This window comes from Pteropus alecto, unplaced genomic scaffold (genome assembly GCF_000325575.1).
Source record: "Pteropus alecto unplaced genomic scaffold, ASM32557v1 scaffold398, whole genome shotgun sequence".
In the NCBI taxonomy this organism is placed as follows: domain Eukaryota; kingdom Metazoa; phylum Chordata; class Mammalia; order Chiroptera; family Pteropodidae; genus Pteropus; species Pteropus alecto.
The window spans coordinates 416072-428258 of NW_006442497.1; the positions used below are offsets into that span (position 1 = coordinate 416072).

Genomic DNA, 12187 nt, shown 5'->3' on the forward strand with positions numbered 1-12187 from the left:
GAATGCCAAAGGGAAAATACAGGTCAGGGAAGTGGCTGGATCTTGCCACAACCTCCCACCCCCACTTGAAGGGTCTGTGTGAGGCAGATCCTCCCACCAGCCTGAGTGACTTCTGCCTTTCATGGGGCACTCCCAGCCCCCTGGGATTGTCTGGCACTTAGGAATGGAGCTGACTTGGGGCTCAGGACATCACATCCGAGGAGATCAGAGCCCCAGAATAGAGGCAGGAGAGAGCCCTGTAGTCACCTGAGAGGGACTGGTAGAGAGGCCGTCCCAGTGTCCGTTGTAAATGTACACGCTGCCAAAGCTGGAGCCATCATCTGCCCCAGAGCCCTCCAGGGGGGCCCCGATGGCCACATCTGTGAGCTTATCCTGACTGATATCCCCCACTGTTGCCATGGCAAAACCAAATCGGGCATTAGTGAACCTGGGGTGCCCACTCAGCATGTGTGCCAAGGAGAAGGAGCCATCCTGCAAAGCAAACAGGCAGCTCAGCCCTCAAGACGGGGATGTAAGACGCCCACTTCATTCCCACCCCAGGAGCCATGCTCACTGGACTGGATCCTCCAGCAGGGACTCTGAGGCTCAGAAAAGGCAAGGGACCTTCCCAAGGTCACATAGTGAGCAAGTGGTAAAGCTGGAGTCCTCCCACCATGTCATTCACTAGAGCCTGCCTCCTCCTCTCCCACAGTTAGGGCACTGGACTGGCAATTGGGAGGCCTGGGTTCTAGTCTCGGCTCTATCCCATACTTGCTATGTAAACTTGAACAAGATTCAACATCATTGAGCCTGAGCTTCCTCATCTGTAAAGTGGGAGTGACAGCTATGTCCCATAATTACTAAAGAAACAAGTGAGATCATAGACAAAACATGTTTTGTCAACCATGCAGTTATTTGGGATGTCATCACTATCAATATGAGATGATGGGGTGGGGAAAGTGAGAAAGTGGGATATGGGAGCTGCCCCATCTGGCTGCCATCCACCCTGAGTACCTCCCCATCACTGCCCTCTGGCACAAGGCAGAGCCAGGGCACTTCCAGACTCCATCATCTCCACACCAGGCTAAGTAGCCACAACCCCAGCAAGCTTGCAAAGAAGGAGACTCTCCCACCTGCTTATTCAGACGGTATACATAGACTCTGCCTTCCTGTCCGTGAATATGGTAAAATGGAGCAGCCACCAGCAAGAAGTCTGTGATTCCATCCATGTTGATGTCCACAGGGCACAGCTCAGAGCCAAAATAGGACCCCATCTACAGCCAGGAGGAACTCAGCTCACAGGGAGTACTGGGAGGCCCCCTCCTCCACCCCTCAGCAAGGCTAGACCCCTGTTCCTGCTCTTCTTGAGCCAGCAAATTTGGGTCATTTCAGATCAGTCTGTTCACCAGAGTAACACAGGAGACTGGGTGGGCAGCCTGATCTCCCATAATGGGGAAACCACTGGCAATCAGACATGCAAAGCCAGGGCAGAGGCACTGAGCTGTGCCTGAGTTCTGCCTAGTTTGGGTCTTCAATCCACTGGGTACCCTGGAGCCCATCCATCCTTTTTCCTCTGGGGCCTCTGGATCCCCCACTTGTAATAATGGGGGAGTCCCATGGTCCTTCCCCAGCAGGTACCTGCTCTCCCTCCAGCACTGGCATGAAGTTGGTCTCTCTGCCCTCCTTCTGGAGCTCAAACACAGCCCCACGCTGCTTGTGCTGTGGAGCCCCTGCCATATAGGTGATGCCACAGGCCTTATGCAGCACAGCCACTGAGTAACCTGGGGGAGGGGTGTGGTTGTGATGGGGAGCTCCCTCTGGGCCACTCCTTTGGCCCCCCAACTTCCCAGCCAGGCCTTAAAAGTGGCCTGGGCAGGAGGGCAAAATAGGAGACTGTCTTTTTCATCTTCTTTAAAATTGGCATCAGGGAGCACTCCCATTTTCCCACTGTTGCTGATCACACACATGTGCCCCGTCACGCAGATGTGGTCTACACACATCATCATATTTACAGCTTCACTCAGAAAATACTCATTCACACACCCACTACACGAGGACCAAGGTGAGGGGTGAAGGGTCACCCACCACTATTATCAGTGGTGAGGTCCTGTCTTCCCTAAGTAGCCACCCAGGGCCACCCTGAGAATCGGGTACTGAGCAGGCCCTGTCCTCCAGGAGGCCCTAATTTTCAGCATCAGGGACCCTAACCAGGGCCCATCCCTCAGTCTGTGCGACCGATCAGAGCCATTCCCAACCAGGAAGCCTAGTGAAGCCTGACGTCCAGTTTCGGTGTCCCTGCTTAGGCCATGCCCTCACCTAGCTAGTTTCAAGGCCCTGTCCTCACCCAGGTAGCTGTGCTTTCCAGCCTTAGCGTCCACCGCTGTCTGGTTCAGGAAGTGGCCCCGGCGGCTGTGAATGTCATAGAGCAACGCGCCCCCTGACCAGTCAAAGGCCCCGACAGCACCGAGCAGCACCTTCCCCTGCAGAGGACAAGGATAGGAGGTCATCTGAGAGGGAGGAACCCCGGGACAGCCACATAGGCCTTAGGTCTACCAGCCAGCACAGTGAACTTTGATGAGGAAAAGGGGTGTCCAGTGGCCCCTTTCCCATCTGGCCAGCAAAGGAAAAGGAAGGCGAGATGGCAAATACTGGGTTCCTGCCTTGTACCCACGACCCTGTCAGAGAAGCCAACCCTCTAGTACTAACAACCCCCAGAGCAGAAAAGCGAACTCGGGGCCCAAGTGTGGAGCATTAAAAGAGATATGACTGAGAAGACAGTGCTCATCTCCTTCTCCGCAGGTTGCCCAGCCTGAGCCTGGCATACAAGTCCCACCTGGTTTGAGTGACGGGCTTATCACGCTTCTACCATGCACAAGGGCTGTGTCCTCACTATGCCTGTATCTCAGCCCATCTGTGGGAACAGTGCCTCTAGTGGGGAGAAGTACGCAACTTGGCTGCCAAGCTGATCCAGGCCAAAACCTGTGTTACTAGTCTGCATTAAGAACTGCTCAATCCTTGAGCACACAGAACAAGACGACCTCTCATAATAAATATAGCCATTCTTTTGTCTACCTCAGAAGTCCAGAGTAGGGTGAGCAAGCAGAAGTGTTTTCCTTTATTCTAAAAAGGCTCTTTCATAGGCATCAGGGGTCCTTGAGTCCCAGGGTATTGCTGGGACCCCGTCTCTATAGCAAGCCTGCCTGGTGCTGAGTCAGCCACGTACCTCATCCAGGATCTGGGCACTGAACCCAACCTGTGCCAGCTGGTAGTGAAGGGCCTCTCCCACCGTGCCTGGAAGCCAAGAAGCCCAGTGAGACACTGCTGTGAGCAAAGTGAAGGAAGAAACCAAGCCAGGGAAGGGTCCAGCCTGGCCTTGCTCCCAGAGAGAGCCAGATTCCGTGTGATGGGATGAGCACCAAGCTAAGAGTAGAGATATGGGTCCTGTTTTAGCAGCTACTGGCAGAGGGCTTAGGCAGTTCCTTCCCTCTTTGGGGGCCTCAGTTTCCTCATCTGTGAGCTCCTGGGGGCAGGAACCATGCTCTAGTCATCCTCGTTTATCCAGCACTAGGTCAGTTCATCAGAGCTTCATGGAAATTCAAGGAAGTGAGGAGGGCTGGGGATATTGTTGCCTTATTAGAGATGGAACAGCTGAAGGTCAGATTGGTGACAGGAGTTGCCCAGAGTGCCACATGGCAGTAGGACAAGGGTGGGGCTTGAGCACAGGGCTTCCTATTGAATGCTGAGGAGACAGACACAGGGTGGCCAGGCCCCTAGAGCCCTCACCTTCCATACGAACGATGCTTTGCTGCAGTTGGTTCAGTAGCCCATCCAGTGCTGTGTAGTTGGTCACCTTGAAGGCATGGGTCTCACTGGGGGCCGAGGCAATCAGCTTCAGTTCCCTCTCAGTCTTAGCCTTCTTAAATGCATCTCCCACCTGCACAGAGGCCCCAGGTCAATAGTTCAGCAGCCCATCCAGTGCTGTGTAGTTGGTCACCTTGAAGGCATGGGTCTCACTGGGGGCCGAGGCAATCAGCTTCAGTTCCCTCTCAGTCTTAGCCTTCTTAAATGCATCTCCCACCTGCACAGAGGCCCCAGGTCAATAGGGTGGAACCGTGGGGGCTGGCTGGTTCCCAAGCCCAGAGGGCTCTACAGGCCCAGGGAGAGCACTGAGCCCTGCCACCTGGCCTTCAGGTCCTTTATCACCTGCCTCTTTCTTTCCTTATTCCTTGTTCTCCCCACCACATACTCTGGGCTCCAGTTTTACCAATCTACACGTGTTTTCCTGAACACACCAGGCCTCTTCTCACCTCTGCACACACTGTTCCCTCTGCCTGCAGAACCCTTCCCACCTCCCCGTGCCCTAGGCCAGCTACTCCTGTTTGTCCTCTAAGACTCAGCTCAGCACTATCTCCTTCAAGATCCCTGCCCTGTTGTCCTTCCTGTGGGCTCCTAGAGTGTCCACTGCTCTCCTCATCACTGCTGGGCAAGTGAGCCGTGACTAGCCTTCTGTGGGAAGACCTGTTTGGGGTGCAAGTGGTGAACAGGACATGGGGACTGGGAGAAGTGTGTGAGTTTTTGTGAACAGCACAGAGTTTGGGTAAGCTGCTGACAGGAGCCCCCAAAATCCTGTCTCCTCCCCACCCAGGCTATACAGGGTCAGAAGATGCCCCCTGCCCCTGGCTCTTACCCCAATGGCAAAGCGCTCGACATCTTGCATCTTTGGAGAGTTGATGACAGTCGTGAGGTTGAGGGGGTCGTCAAATATGTCCCCATCAGTGAGCACCACCATGACCTTGGATGCCTTGTTGCTGGAGCCATGGCTTGGCGTGAAGATGTTGTCCCTAAGTAGGTGAGAGTAAAAGAAGGGAAAACTTTGCCAGAGGGATGGCTGAGCTTGGGGAGATTTTATTCACAGATCTGTTTTAGGATCGGGGAGAATTAAGGAGCCCTCACAGGGGAACGAAAGCCCAGAAAAAGCAGGGCTGGGTGGAGGAAGGGCTGCAACACAGGTGTTCTTGCCCTATACCTGCTCCCAATAGGAAAGTGCTGGACAGCACAAGTCTATTCCTTGTGCATATGTGTAAGAATAATAATGACATGAATAACAGTGGCTAATATTTACATAGCACTTACGTGCCAGCCACTGCTGTAAGCACAGCACAGAGTTTAAACCATTTAATCCTCACAAAATCATAGAAGGCAAGTGCTATGATTATTTTTATTTTTTAAAATGAGAAAATTGAAACACAGAAGGTTAGGCAGCTTGCCCAAGTTCTCAAAAGTACAAACTGGAGTTGAAATGTGGACCCAGGCAGCCTGGCCACTGAGCCCAGCCCTGTCAGCACTGTGCTTTACTTCCACTCACAAGAGGATTCTTTGGAAGATTTTTTGGAGGACTAAACTGCGGTGTCATCCATCAACTAAAGCTGGATTGAAAGCTCTCACATTCCTCTCTTAGCCAAGGAAGAGCTAGAACCCTGATCCTCTCCTCTTCGCGGTTCTGTCCAGCACCTCTCCAGGCATGATGCTGCAGAGCCTCTGGTCAGGGCCATGAGCTGGCACCCAGTAGGTGCTCAGGTAATTCCCACTGCCCTCACACTCACAGGACATGCTGCATGGCAGAGGCAGTCTTCGTGACATTCCCCACTTGAGTGATGTTCTGGACTCTGGCGAGGGAGGCCACCACATCCTGGCTGTAGCGAAGGTCAAACTCAGTCTGGATCTTTGCCCCGTACTGCACCAGGGCAAAGCTGCACTGGAGAGAAGGGCCGAGGGGGAGAGGAGGTTGGCAGAGTCGCCGTGCCCAAGACCCTTGAATGGTCCCCTCTAGAAGCAGTGGAAGAATCCACTCACTCCTCATCTCAGGCAGGAAGAGATGCTAAATCTCTAAGCAAGCAGGGGTGGAGGATGGTGTATAGCTCCTAGTGAATCACAGACTTCTCTCTGAATCCATGTCCTGTGGAGTCCTATCCCATTCATATTGACCACATGACTTGCTTTGGCAATGGAGCATCGGCAAATGGGATACAACCAGAGACATGAAAAGGGCTGGCGTGCATTGGGTGTTGCCCTCTTGGAATGTTGCAGCCATGGAAATGTTGAGCTGACCTGCTGGAGATACATGGCCAGACAAGTGAGGCCATCTTAGGCCTTCTAGTCCCGGTCAAGCAGCTAAATACCCACAGCTACAGGAAAAAAACTTTAGGCAAACGAGCAGAAGAACTGCCCAGCTGAGCCCAGCCCAAATAACTGACCCACAGAACTGTGAACAGATCCATGGTGGTTGTTTTGAGCTGGTTTGTTCACAGCAATAGATAGAAATAGACTGTGTGAATCTAGCTCCTAGAGAAACCCACCTCGAAGCACTTCTCATAGAAGTTCTTCATCATATTGGAGATAAAGTCTTTGGCTCTCTGGAAGTCCGGGGGATCGATGCTTCCTGAGCCATCCAGGATGATGGCGATCTCGGTGCCTGGGCCAGACAGGGAGCAGGTCAGGAGTGGGCATGGAATCTGGGGCAGGAGTGAGGGCAGCACATCCTACCCTGTGGGGTACCCACCCCATTCAAGCCCCAAGCGCTCAGTTCAGGGAAGAAGTCGGTGAAGCTCCCGAGAGTGAAGCCTTTGTCTCAGAGGCAGAGAGACAGCCAGAACCTGCTCAACTCTGACTGTGTGTCACTCCCATCATTCCCACTCTCTGGGCCTCAGTTTCCCCACTGTAAGATTCGGGGGGACAGAGCTTGAACTGGCCAGGCCTGTAGAATCCAGACACTGCTCCCCATCTCCCAGAACTAGGCACACCTCACTCCCGGAGGTCGCTGGCCTAGGTGTCAGCTCTAATAGCCTCTGGGAGCAACCCAGGTCTCACCAGCTCCTTCTTCCTCCTCTTCTCCCTCCTCCATCTTCAGAGCCCGGCGCCGCCTGGCTGTATTCTCTGTGCTGCTTTTTTTGTTCCTGTAGCAATCTCCAGCATCCACGGGAGCCTCGGGATCCAGGAGATTTTCTTTAAAAATTACACATGGAAGAGCTCAGAGTCAGACAGCCTCCTTGTTCTCCTCTTTATTCTCTAGGCAAGCCCACGCTTAGCTCTGCACTGGTTCCCGTCGCTGGGGGGACCTTGGCCTGCTTTGCCTTCTCTGGGCCTCTCTATCCCTTTGCATCTGCAGCAGGCTTGTGCCTTTTCTTGCAGACCCAGGGAGATCTCTTTAGAGTTGTCCAAAGCCAGTGAGTATCCAATCCTTACCGATGTTGGAGAAGGAGACTTGGGCCTGGGGACGAAGGTCGGGGGCCAGCAGGCTGCAGGTGCCTGTGAGCTCTGAGCTGAGGCTGTGGGGCCGCCGGGCCACCACTTGAATGCAGATCTGGGGGAGGGGGCAGAAAAGGAGGGAGTGAGCCTGGGTCACCCCCGGCCCACGCCCCCTAGTCACAGCCACCTAAAACCAAGTGTCTCAACCAGGCAGGGGACACAGGAATAGCTTGTTCACCCCTCAGCAGGGGTAGGAGTAAGTGCCAAGGTCAGAGATGAGGTTAGCACCTAGGTCTGTGTGCTGGCCTCATGGGCAAATCCACGGTCAGCCCAATTGTTGGCACCAGGGCGACAGCTGGGCTCGGCTCCAAGAATAACATACAAGTCCGAACTGGTATTAACACCAGTTTACCACAGGGGGCAGCTCCAGCCTCCCCAAGGCCCTCCAGCTGCCCATCCATGCACACTCACCAAAACACCGTGGTGGTTCCGGACAACTGTCACTCCACGGTGCCTTCCCTTTGGGATGGGGACATGCTCTGAAACAGTTAAGCCCAGGTAAGGAGGGAGGGATGCAGGAAGGCAACCCTGTAGCCAAGGTCAGAGGAAACAGGGCCAACTTGGTCAGGGCCTCCTGAGGAAATGTTGATACAGAACAGCTTCTAGAAGCTTGATGGGGGCCCTTCAAGGACAGGCCTAGACTCAGTCAGGGAAAAGCACCTATTCCCCAGGCTCATTTAACGGCTCATTCAATAAATGCCCAGTGATGTCTGCTCCATGCCGGCCTTGTGCCAGATGGCAATGGGGATCTGGAAATAACTGAGACGTGGCCCTTTTCCTCCGGGACTCCCAGTCTTTGGGGGCAGGCAGGCAGAGAAGCTAGCTGGGGTGTATGTGCAGTGCTGGAGAGATGTGCAAGATGCTGAGGGACTGGTTCAACGGGCTCATGAACTCTCCACTCTCGAAGACCCGTCTCTGGGGGGTCTTACCACCCACAACCCCAGGGGCGGACGTGGTAGCCCCTTCCTCTCCATTCCCAATGTGGGCCTCAGGAGATGATCTCATTTTTGAGCCACTGGGTCACCCAGTCATCCTGCTCACCCGTGTGCCCTGTGCAGCCTGTTCAACATAGTGTCTCTCACAGAGACAAGGCTTTTGCCTTAACACAGCCAAGGGGTCATCAGCAAATGTGTGCCTTGAGTTGGATTGGGTGGAATGAGTAGCGTTTGATTAATAAGTGAATTTGGTCCATTTATTTGTTCATTCATTCAAACAGCATGTATTGAGCACCTAATATGTACCAGGTCCCATGGCAGACACTAGGGTGGCCTCAGTTAGACTGGGAGGGTAGCATTGGATTCCACTGAGATGTGACGAGTTGGAATAGGTTAGGTTTTGGAATCAAGTGAAGTTGAGTTCGCACCTATGGTGCTGCCAATAACAGGTGCATGACTTAGTCATACTGGCAACCAAAGGACTTCTCTGAACTGTAGGTTCCTATTCTGTAAAGTGGTGTGGTTTAGGGGATTAAAAGTGAATGAAGAAGTACTTAACATAATGAGCACTCAATACATTTTAGGTATTGTTTTTGTTGTTAGGACTGGGTCAGGAAAGGTAGGCTGGGAATTAGGGTTGGGTTGAGATGGGATTGGGCATGGATAGAAGGCGAGCTGTGGGTCGTGGTGGAGTCTATTGGGGCGGGGCTGGATTGGGGGGTCAGTGGAATGGTTTGGGCTTAGTGAGTGGGATTCCTAGAAAGGAGGTCCTGGGAGCATTTCCTGGAACTGAGCCTGACTTACCTACTGGTTGGCAAAGGATCTCATTCTGCGTGAGGATGCATTGATGCAGGGGCTCTGCTGTCCTGTTGGTCCTAGGGCTGGTGACCAGAAGCCTGAGTGGGAAAGTAGATAGCAAAATTGAGCCATTTGAGGATTCCTTTCTTCTCCCTCCTGGCCTAGGTGCAGTCTTCCCATTGCAGACCCACAGGCTCACAGGCTTCCTGTCTGGAAAACTGTGGAGAAAGCCCAGACCTGGGAAAGGCAGGCAGGCCCCCAGCCCAGAACGATGGACTCTGCATTAGGCGAAAGGCATTTACTCAGCCTCTACCTTTGCACAGCTCCAGGCAGGAAATGGTTAAATGCATCCCCTCTCCGCCTGCTGGCCCATCCTGACAAAGATGGGGCGATAGTGGTGATAAATAAAGACTCTGCTCTTTGGTTTTGATAGGGAGAACCAGGAAGCCACCGGCAGCACAGCTGGTTATGTTGGGGACAGTGATGCCAGAGAAGGCGGGGTGCCTGCCCTAGTATTTCCTGAGAAGAGCACGCTGGTGTCCCTGTCCTTATGAGTCAGTCAGAACTGGAGGTCTGGGGGAGGCAGGCGCATCAGCCTGATTAAGGCAGCCTCAGCTGTGATGCCAAATGGCAAACTTCGCCCCCTCACCCCAAGCCCAGGGAGATAGCAGAGTCCAGTGTCAGCCCACACTGCCCAGGGAGGACTGGGCTGCTGGAGACAGGGAGTGAGCTTCCTGTCCTAGGGTTGTGAGGAGGGTGTGCTGGGGAAGGGGCCCTGAGGCTGGACGTAGTAACAGCGAATAGTGCACCAAGTCCAAGGTCTTTACGCTGAGGGCAGCAGGAAGCACAAAGGAGTTTATAAAGGGGAAGCACATGATTAGTCTCTGCTTTTGAAAGGTCACGATGTGGCTATGGTGGGCTGGGGAATAGGGGGACAGGAATGAGGTACTCTCTCTACTTCCTCAGCTCTCATTCCTCTACATTTTTTAAAATTTTGAATTACATCCTTCACTTATATCCATGGTTTACAGAATAATAATGTCTATACCTGTGTGTAACCACCCCACCCCCAGCATAACCTGCCCCAAGCTGACTTCCACCCAAGGTCACCGGTGGTCCCTGTGTTGCCAAATCCAATGGACGCCTTTCTGTCTTCATCTTCCTCCTCCTTTCAGCAGCTCTGGGCGTAACTGACCATCTCCTCCTTAAAACACTTTCTTCTCGATTTCTTCCTACCTCTCTCATTGCTCTTTCTCAGAATCCTTTGTTGGCTCCTTCGTTGTCTGACTCCTAAATGTCACTGGAGTCCTCAGTCCTTGTTTTCCTTGCCAGCACACTCTTCCTAGTGATCCTCTCCAATCCTGTGGCTTCAATCCACCTATAAATGCTGAGATTCCCAACTTTACATCTGTAACCCTAGCATTCTTCCACCAGAAGTCAGCCCAGCCCAGCCGTGGAAAGCAGAATAATGCCGCCACCCCCACTCCCAGAGATGTTTGTGTCCTGATCTCCAGAACCTGTGACTGTGCTACATTTTATGGCCAGCAATTTTGTGGGTTTGATTAAGTATCATGATATAGGGAAATTATCCTGGCTTATTGGGTGGGCTTTATAAAAGGAAAGCAGGAGGGTAAGAGTCAGAGAGAGATTTGAAGATGCTAACTGCTGATTTTTAAAGATGGATGAAAGGGCCACAAGCCAAGAAATGCTAGTGGCTTCTAGAAGCTAAAATGGGTAAGAAAATGGATTCTCTCCTAGAGCCTAAAGATGAAACACATCCCTGCTGACACTGATTTTAGCTGAATAAGACTTCTGACCTACAGAACCGATAGATAATAAATTTGTATTGTTTTAAGGAACTAAATGCATGATTATTTGTTACAGCAGCAATAGGAAACTAATACAATAACCAACTGCCTATTGTCTAATAGATGTCTCAAACTTAGAATGTCCAAAGCAGAACTTGTGGTTTTGGCCTCCCAAACCTGTCCCCTTCCATCTTCCCCCAGCAATATATGGCACCACCAACCACTACATTCTAAAGTCCAAAGTCTGGGGGCATCCTTGATTCACCTTTTCACTCATACTCTACGTCGAATCCATCCGTAAATCCTGTTGGCTCTTCCTGCAAGTTATATCTAGAGAACATTTCTTCTCTCCTTTCCCCACCACCATCCTGGCCACCATCATCTCGCCTGGTCTAGAGTAATAGCATCCTAACCATTATTGTTTTGTTTTTAAACTTTACTCTTGTAATTTATACCATGTCACTCCCCTTCTTCAGGAGCCTCCCGTGCACTTAGAAAAGGAGTCCATAACCCTTGCTGCAGCTCACAGGGCCTTGGGTGACCGGCCCCTTCCTGCCTCTGAGACCGCTCCTCCCGCTCCTTTGATCTCCAAGCCCCAGCTCCAGCTGGTGGGCTTCTGCTCCTAGTCTGCCCCCAGCTCTTTCCCACCTCAGGCCCTTTGCCTTGCTGTGCCCACTGCCTGAAACCCTCACCTCCCGCTACCCAAGGCTGGCTCATTCTCATCGCTCAGCCTCGCTTAATTAACTGTCACATCCTCATAAGTGCTTTCTCCAACCAGCCCCACCTCACAACCCAGTTCCTCGGCTTTGAATCACCCTATTGTATTTCCTTCTCAAAACTTGTCACGTCTGATAGTATGTGTTTACATGTTTACATGCTCATTATCTGTCTTCCCCACAGACTGTAAGTTCCCCAAGGATCTTGTCTATCTTGTTTGCCATGTTATTCCCAGGACCTGAAACAGTGCCTGGCACAGAGCAGGGATTCAGGAAATATTTGTTGAGAGATGACTAAATGACAACCAGGTAGCAGATGAGGGGACTAATCTGGGGCAGCGCTGAGGGATGTAGAGCCGGGTGCAGCTGAACTCTGAGGGCTCTGCAGCTGAGAGCTTCCAAATTAGGTCAACTTGTTCACCAATCTTGCCTCTCTTCCCAGACCCCTCCCCAGCCTGAGCCTCAGCCTTGGCCCCAGCATCTCATTTCCTACTCCCCCATGGGTAGGCTCAGAACTGGGCTCTACCCCCAACCACGCTTTGGTGGGGTAGCTGCAGGCCTGGAATAGCCTCCACCCTCCTTCCTCCTTCAGGCCTTCACCCCAGCTGTTCCCTCCGCCTTCAATGCCTTTCTCTTCCTTTCCCTA

At 52.5% G+C, this 12187-nt stretch overlaps 1 protein-coding gene across 1 annotated transcript in view; it reads right to left on the reverse strand.

Annotated features, from left to right (window-relative positions):
• Window positions 1–12187, reverse strand: part of ITGAE (integrin subunit alpha E) — a 58056-nt gene that overhangs the window by 27019 nt on the left and 18850 nt on the right. Inside the window, exons 3-15 of the mRNA XM_006922207.3 lie at window positions 9024–9115; window positions 7696–7763; window positions 7222–7339; window positions 6847–6981; window positions 6336–6451; window positions 5583–5734; window positions 4667–4820; window positions 3763–3913; window positions 3203–3270; window positions 2324–2459; window positions 1618–1760; window positions 1113–1253; window positions 247–471 (exon numbers count right to left, since the gene is read on the reverse strand). Coding sequence (XP_006922269.1) covers window positions 247–471; window positions 1113–1253; window positions 1618–1760; window positions 2324–2459; window positions 3203–3270; window positions 3763–3913; window positions 4667–4820; window positions 5583–5734; window positions 6336–6451; window positions 6847–6981; window positions 7222–7339; window positions 7696–7763; window positions 9024–9115 — 1699 coding nt within the window. The remainder of the gene's footprint in view (window positions 1–246; window positions 472–1112; window positions 1254–1617; window positions 1761–2323; window positions 2460–3202; window positions 3271–3762; window positions 3914–4666; window positions 4821–5582; window positions 5735–6335; window positions 6452–6846; window positions 6982–7221; window positions 7340–7695; window positions 7764–9023; window positions 9116–12187) is intronic.